This window comes from Mastomys coucha, unplaced genomic scaffold (genome assembly GCF_008632895.1).
Source record: "Mastomys coucha isolate ucsf_1 unplaced genomic scaffold, UCSF_Mcou_1 pScaffold16, whole genome shotgun sequence".
Lineage (NCBI taxonomy): Eukaryota > Metazoa > Chordata > Mammalia > Rodentia > Muridae > Mastomys > Mastomys coucha.
In genome coordinates, this window is record NW_022196898.1 from 89,042,498 (window position 1) to 89,050,563 (window position 8,066).

An 8,066-nucleotide genomic window follows, 5' to 3' on the forward strand; every position below is an offset into this window, starting at 1 on the left:
ATTCTGAAGAGAAACTAGATTTGATACTTTAAATTACTAAATAGTGTGAGGTTCGTGTTTCAAACTTAAATTTATAGCACCATTCGCTTTCTTTGTTTAACTTCTCATTTGTCACCTATAATTGGCGAAGACTGCCACCTATCTAAGTTCATTATTAAGTCACATTTCAGATTTTACATTCAGGAGAAAATGGAAACCCATTAGTCTTTTCTTGTAATCCTCCCCACAGCTCTTCCTCATGTCCTTCTCTACACACTGTAGAATCTTCTTTGGAAGATGTTCACAAGGAGGGCCAGAGATGTACTAAAGGGCTAGCCTAGACTGAATATTCTAAAGGTAGTGATGCAAGGATTTATCCACCCAAATTAACCTTCCTTCCTTTTCAGACTACAGGAGCCATTTCCTCTAAATCATCCCCACCTGCTGTGTCCAACTTTTTCCCTTTGCAACAAGATGTTGCAATCTACAACTTCACACTAGAGAACTTGGCAACTGAGTTACAAAAACAAAATTGCAATTACAAACAATAATGTTCCATGGTGGGATGCATGTCCTAGATAAAAGGAGATACACTAATTAAAAAGAAAGAGGCAGAGTCCCAGCTCTTGAATGGGAAACCCTTCTCCCTGTGCAGGGGCCACCAACATACCAGGGAGCTAGCATGTCCTGCACACTGCCACCAGTAAGCCCAAGGAGGTGTGTCCGGGGGTAATATTCTCTGACATCACTGAATATGAGCTGCTTTTTCCCTGGTGTACAGTATTTCCCACAAACATTTATGAAGTAATCCTTCCTGTACCACACACAAAACACAGTCATTGCAACCATTCAGCTGCTGGTTTTTCTGCAATCCTCCCGAAGCTTACAAAGGTGATGCAGAATTCTGATGTAGTTTCTCAGGGCAGTGTCTTAGTTAGGATCCCTATTGCTGTTATAGAACATCACTGACCCAAAGCAACTGTGGGAGGAAGGGGCTCATTTCCCTTTTACAGCTTCTAAGACCAATCAAAGGCAGGAAGTCAATGGAGGAACCTGGAGGCAAGAGCTGATGCAGAAGCCATGGAGGAGTGCTGCTTACTGGCTTGCTCACCGGGGCTTGCTCAGCCTGCTTGCTTAATACTATAGTAACTAAAAAACCAGCCCAGGGGTGACATCACCCACAGTGAGCTAGACCCTTCCCCATCAAACATCAATCAATGAGAGAAAAGAATTGGTCCACAATGCCAATCCTGTTGAAACATATTCTCAACTGAGGTTCTTCTTCAAAAATGACTATAGCTTGTGTTAATGACACAAAACCAGCATGGGCATTAACCCCCTCTTTTCTATACAGCTATATTGCTGTATAGAATAATCTATAAGCCAGGTCACTGATGAGAACTGAAACGAGAGGACTGACCCAAACATACCATCTTTATCAAAAAAATCATGACATGTTTCTCCCCAATAAAGTTGCAATCTATGATGTTCATCAACCACTGAATCATCATAGGACAGAGCTGTGGAAAGTAACTAGAAAGCTCCAAAATAATCTCAAAATGGGTGTCTCTTGACTCATCTACTAACCTAATGAACTTGACAGCCAGGCCCAGATCTGCTATGCAGCAAGTTCCATTTTTCTTCACCAGGATGTTTTTACTTTTCAAGTCTCGATGGGCAATGGCTGGTTTGCCTTGAGTGCTGAAGATTTCTGTGTGTAAATGGCACAGGCCACTGACAGACGAGTAGGCTAGCTTCAGCATGGCCTTTGCATCTAGGGTGGTGGATTTCAGGTAGTCATAGAGAGAACCACTTTCATGATAGTCTGTGATGAGATATAACTGAGTCCACGACCCAGTCCCTTTTATATCTGCAGCAATGAACCCTGAAAGGCAAGAGAGTAAAAAAGGATTAGATGTGTGTGTTTCCGGATAGGACAAGGAATCATTCATATGCTAAAATATTCATCGCCCTTTCCAGATGTCTTTGGTTTAGCATCTTGCAGTGCTTTTCTGAATACACCCTGGGTAGTGTTAAAGTACTAATACCATGCAGAAGCAATAAAACTTGGAGGGAGAGAGACAAAAATAAGAGTTTCAATCTGAAGCCACTCTTTAATCAGTGGTACTGAAATCCCTATGGTTCTACAGTTACAAGCAAGGCCTGGTGAATGGAAGACTTGATGGTCACTGGCTGAGCCCACTCCTCCTCAAATTCCCCAGGCAGATCACATCTAGCCTGAGGGAAGGAAAGGGAAATCGATCCTCAATAGAAACTCTTGCTACAATAAACTCTGCAAATAAAATGCCTACAACTTTTCACAACATTTCAATCCAAATTATGTTCCTCCAAATCCCTAAGAAACCTTAAGAAATTCTAGTATTTCATTTGTCCTTCCTGTTTCTGGAGAAAAAAAGATATCATCGGAGAGTGCAACGTTTCCAGCCCATGACCCATCCACAGAAGCACCTTAGTCATGCCTCCTGTGAGGTCCTCATCAGAGGCTTATGAGCTCTGGGGCTCATGCCAGTAAGAAAGCCTAAGTTTCACAAGCGGTCTAGACAGATGAGTTCACACGCAGACGTGAAGAGAAAGGCAGAGGAATGTGAGGAAACCCCCAATACCGCAGTGGAGACTGTGACTCACCCAGGATGTTCTCGTGCCTCATCAAGACTGTCTGATAGATCTCTGTCTCTCGGAACCAGCTGGCTTCCTCTGTGGTGAAGAACACTTTCACGGCTACCTTCTCTCCACGCCACTTTCCCATCCACACTTCGCCATAGCGGCCTTTTCCAATCTGCTTCACCATCTGAATTTGCTTAGCTATGGTCCTTTGGACCTGGTAAGGCCCAAAACACTTCATTAGTATATTCATGGTACTACCGAGCTGTTTAAGCTTCCCTTCGCAGATGCGGGGGTGTGTGTGCAATGACTGCATGTAAAAATATGTAGTCAATATTATTCCTCATACACACGAGTTATTTGTATTTATTAATTCTTACTTTCTCTTTTAAATGTATTTCAGATGGATGATTGTCAATTTTAAATCAATCAAATACTGCTTCAAAATATCAGATGGTTTATTCTATCTATTGCAACTTCCATAGGGGGGAAAAATACAAATGGTATTTTTTTAGTAACTAGTACCTGAAAGACCAAAGTGTTCCACTGATACAGTGATTTGTTAAGTATTCTGAAGGAAGTCTTGCCCCCACATAACAAGTCATAGATCCATTAAATGAGACAATAATTATTAGACATACCAAGAAATTTATAAAAACACCCTCTTAAAGTGGCCAGGCATGGTGGTACACACCTTCAATCCCAGCACTTGGGATACATTGGCAGGGCAATCTCTGTGAGTTTGAGGCCAGCCTGGTCTACAAAATGTGCTCCAGAACAGCTAGGGGTGTTATACAGAGAAATCCTGTCTCTAAAAACCAAAACCCAAAATAATAATAATAATAATAATAATAATAATAATAATAATAATAGGCAAAACAAAAACAAAACAAAATAACAACAACAAAAACCTCATAAAGTGAAGAAGAGCAGGGAAAGACAAAGAAACGAGGGGGTGGAGAGAAAGGAGAGCTCATTAGAGACAAAATAAAAAGAAAATACCACTGACTGGATCATTAGTAGAATTTTTAGAATTATATAAGAGTAGAATGCCAAACAGCTACAGGGACTGTTTAAGATGAAATGCACTACAGTGAGGAGAGGGAACTTATAGTGTCCACCTCCAGTAGAAAGTCAGGCATCAAGTGGAGGGATGGGAGTTGCCATCCCACAGTCAAAAACTCTGACCCAGAATTGTTCCTGTCTAAAAGAAGTGCAGGGGCAAAATTTGAGAAGGGAAAGGTGGTCCAGTAGCTGGCCCAAATTGGAATCTAGCACAAGGGAGTCCCCAAGGCCTGACACCATTACTGATGATACAGTGTGCTTACAGACAGGGGCCTAGCATGGCTGTCCTCTAAAAGGCCCAACAAGCAGGTGAAAGAGTCAGATGCAGATATAGGCATCCAATCAACGGACAGAAGCCAGGGATCCCTATGGCTGAATTAGGGAAAAACTAGAAGAAACTGAGGATAAGGGCAACCCTGTAGGAAGACCAGCAGTCTCAATTAACCTGGATCCCAGAGATCTCTCAGAAACTGAGCCACCAATGAGGCAGCATACACTAGCTGGTCTAAGGCCCCCAACGCACATACAACAGAAGAACGCCTGGTCTGGCCTCAGTGAGAGAAGATGCACCCAACCCTGGAGGCCCCAGGGAGTGAGGAGGTCTGGTGGGATGGGGGTGGAGGATGGGAACATTCTCTTGGAGACAAGAGGGAGGAGGTATGGGATGAGCAACAGTCAGAGGGCAGACCAGGAGGGGAATAAAGACTGGACTGTAAAATAAAAATTAAAGAGGAAAAAAGAAACAGAAACTAAATGAAAGACTAAACAAGCAAGGTCAGACAGTAGAAAATTGTGTAGTTAAAGAGATACTTGTCACAGTAAATAATACCAAATAGAGACCAAAGACAACAGTTCAAATAGTAGAAGTTGCACAAGAGAGTTAACAAGTTAGAGAGAAAGTTCATTGAATAATTTATAAAAGAAATTTGAAGAATTACAAAGAGTTCATAAAAACAAAGGGAGACCTTTGAGTTAAGTGGTATGGAATGTAAGTGACTGTCTGCATGATGTATATCATCCATACTAAATCAACGGTCACCTGGATGGAAGGACTAACTACTGCAGGCTAGTCATAGAATCCAGAAAGTAGAAAGAACTTGGTACATCCAGATCTGGGGGCCCAAACCTATAATCCCAGAACCCAGAAAGCCAAGTACATAGATTGTGAATTGAAGGCCAGCCTGGTCTACATAGGATATAATGTGCTTCAAACACACAAACTAGCACATAAGGCTAACAAAATCTTACCATAATAAGTACAAAATCCTCTCTATAGTTATACACCAAATACAGGCTTAAAGCTTTAGTTCCTGTTTTTGTAATTTTTAGGGACATTCAGTTGTGAAAAAGCAACTTACATAACCACTCAAGTTTTATAGTACATGTGCTGGCAACCTAAATCCCTCCTGCCTGACACCATGACAGATTCTAAGAATTAGGATACAGACACTATTCTGTAGTTCTCTTAATAAGCATTGTTCTGTGATTCCAGGATGAGTGATAATATCAACTAAAGATGTTCTGAGTTTCTTCTTAAAACTGCTAATGCCACAAACAGAATGAAAGCACTACTTTCCCTAAATTAAGATGTCAAAACAGAGAGAACTACTAGTGGTCCAGGAAGCATAAAGTGAGGTGGAAACAATCAAACAAGTCAATGCATAAAGCAGCTCTCCCTCCCCTCTCAGAGTTAGACGTTCTCTACGTGGTGACCTTTGGTAGACTCTATGGCCACTACCCTGCCAAGAAGACAGGAGCATCCAGGGGACTAGGCAGCTGAGAGTCAGACAGCACGCAGTTAAGCCTGCCACTTAGAAGAAAAATGCCACTGTTATTAAAGAAATAGAGCATTCAACTTACAGATGCTACAAGCATTGCTCCATGAATTGCTGAATCCAGCCTAGAAAACGGCTCTGCTGCTTTTCTAGAAACAAGATGTCTTCCCTAATCAATGTCCTGACAGCAATGGCAGTGCTAAATGGGACAGAAACAGCAGACCTCTAAAATATTCTGCCATTAAGTTAGATTTAAAAATGAAATTTTACTTGCTTTTTCAGATTATATCAACAAGGAACCTGAACATATATTTGAAATTTAAACACTCACTTCAGCCTTTGATATTACCAATGTTTCTGCTCTTTCTCCATACATGTTTTCAATCTCTATTGCATACATAATTTTTTTTAAAAGTTGAAAGTGAAGACAAAATTTAAAATTTGCTATAATTTCTATCTTAAGATTTCCCCCAGCCGGGCAGTGGTGGCACACGCCTTTAATCCCAGCACTTGGGAGGCAGAGGCAAGTGTATCTCTGAGTTCAAGTCCAGCCTGGTCTACAGAGTGAGTTCCAGGACAGCCAGGGCTACACAGAGAAAGCCTCTCTCGAAAAATCAAAAATGAAATGAAATGAAATGAAATGAAATGAAATGAAATAAAATAAAATAGATTTCCCTCAAAGGTCTATATGTTCAAAGTCTGGTCTCCAGCTTGTTTCAAATGAGGAGTTAAGAGATGGGGTCTAGTCAGAGCTCTGTAGGTCATAGGAAATGTGCCCACCAAGGGGCGTATAGGACTCTCAATTTCTTGCTTCACATTCTTTCTAGGAGATGAATAGTTCTATTCTGTGGTTGTTTGGTGTACAACTACAGCCCCAAAGAAAGGGGAGTTGATTAGAAGACAACTCGTGTGTCACAATGCATGTGTGCTATGACGTTTATGTGGTCATTTTAAGATACCTCTCCAGAGTGTGTCCTCTCCTGCCTTCTAACTGGATCTGGGGATAGAGCTTAGGACATTAGTCCTGGGCAGAAGGCTTCTAACTACTGAGCCACCTTGCCAACCCAATGTTAATGCTCTTGAATGAAGTCTAGTAAAATCTTCCCCATATATATTTATTCATGCTAATTAGGCCAAATATTTGTGTATATTTTTGTTTGTGCATGTGTGCATGCATATGAGATAATTATCTTTTTAGAGTCACACTTATAGTAATTAAATATCACAGACATTCTTTGTTCATTTTTCTATGTTTGGGCTTACAAGGTTAGAGGGTTTGATTGTCTGTGGTTTGACTGTAAGAGCCAGAGTGAGTGAATGACTCCAAAGAGACAGTATTTTCAAGACACAGTGGGACTAATACACTTATGAACTCACAGAAACTATATAACATGCACAGGGCCTGTGTAAGTTCAAACCAGACAAAATCCCAGCACTAGTATGAGGAAGCTGATGCAGGGTCACACCCTCCCACCCCCAACCAAGAAACTATTTGAAACTGACACCTACTGGCAAAGGGAAAATTGATTTTGTCTAAATGAATATCACTGGGTACATGAACCACACTTCAGGGTAGAGCCTATGCCTAGGAGACTTGGCCAATGAATGAACAAAGTCCTTGATTTTTTTTTATGGGATTTTGTTTTGTTTGGGTATTTTGTATTATTAGGTTTTTGTTGTTCTTTTTTCTTTGTTTTATTTTGTGCTTTGAGAGAACAAGAAGAAGAGAAAGAACATGAACTATGGTTAGTAGGAAGGAGGGAAGGATCGGAGAAGAGCTGTGGGCAGGGGGAAACATGATCAAATCAGTATATGGAAAAACTAAATGAAATAAAAATTAAGAATTTCTCCTTGAGGTGGGCAGTGGTGGTGCACGCCTTTAATCCCAGCACCTGGGAGGCAGAGTCAAGCAGATTTCGAGGCCAGCCTGGTCTACAGAGTGACTTCCAGGACAGCCAGAGCTATACAGAGAAACCCTGTCTCAAAACAAAAACAAAAACAAAAACAAAAACAAAAGAATTTCTCCTTGAATTTGTTTTTCTCTACTAGCTTGCTGCAGTGATAAAAAGCAGATCCAGAGAAATGCCAGACATTGGTGGTGGGCTGGGATCTGGAATATAGAAACAGAAAAGATCCCTGTAGATGGTAAAAAAAAAAAAATCTCAAAGTAAAACTTTTTATATCAACAACTGAGCATCCTGTTTAATAGAATAGAGAGACTCTCAGAAGGATAGGAAGTGCAAACAATGGAGTATGCCTCACCCCCGTAAGGCACATCATTGACGCTGCAACATTTGCAGTAAACAGACAATATTATTTATGATGGAGACTACCCAGACTCTAGGCCGAGGTAACAGAGAAGTGGCAAGAGAACCTCAGCCTGAAATCTCACCCTATACCTTATGTGAAGGAGAACTTGAGCTGAAACTAGAGAAATGTTCCCACACAGCGGTTATATTTGTGAAGACAGGGACCATGTTTTATTTTGAGAATAACTAACTGCTCAGACATGATGCAAGGCTAAGGCTAGAGGAAGGGGAACAATGATGCAAGGCTAAGGCTAGAGGCAGGGGAACAATGATGCAGGGCTCAGGCTAGAGGCAGGGGAACAATGATGCAGGGCTC

General features: G+C 41.2%; 1 protein-coding gene across 11 annotated transcripts in view; it reads right to left on the reverse strand.

Moving 5' to 3' along the window:
- Bmpr1b (bone morphogenetic protein receptor type 1B) overlaps positions 1-8,066 on the reverse strand; it is a 341,025-nt gene that overhangs the window by 18,660 nt on the left and 314,299 nt on the right. For all 11 annotated transcript variants that reach the window (XM_031375668.1, XM_031375675.1, XM_031375666.1 and 8 more), the window contains 2 exons: positions 2,626-2,818; positions 1,567-1,864 (listed from right to left, as the gene is read on the reverse strand). In XM_031375668.1, coding sequence (XP_031231528.1) covers positions 1,567-1,864; positions 2,626-2,818 — 491 coding nt within the window. The remainder of the gene's footprint in view (positions 1-1,566; positions 1,865-2,625; positions 2,819-8,066) is intronic.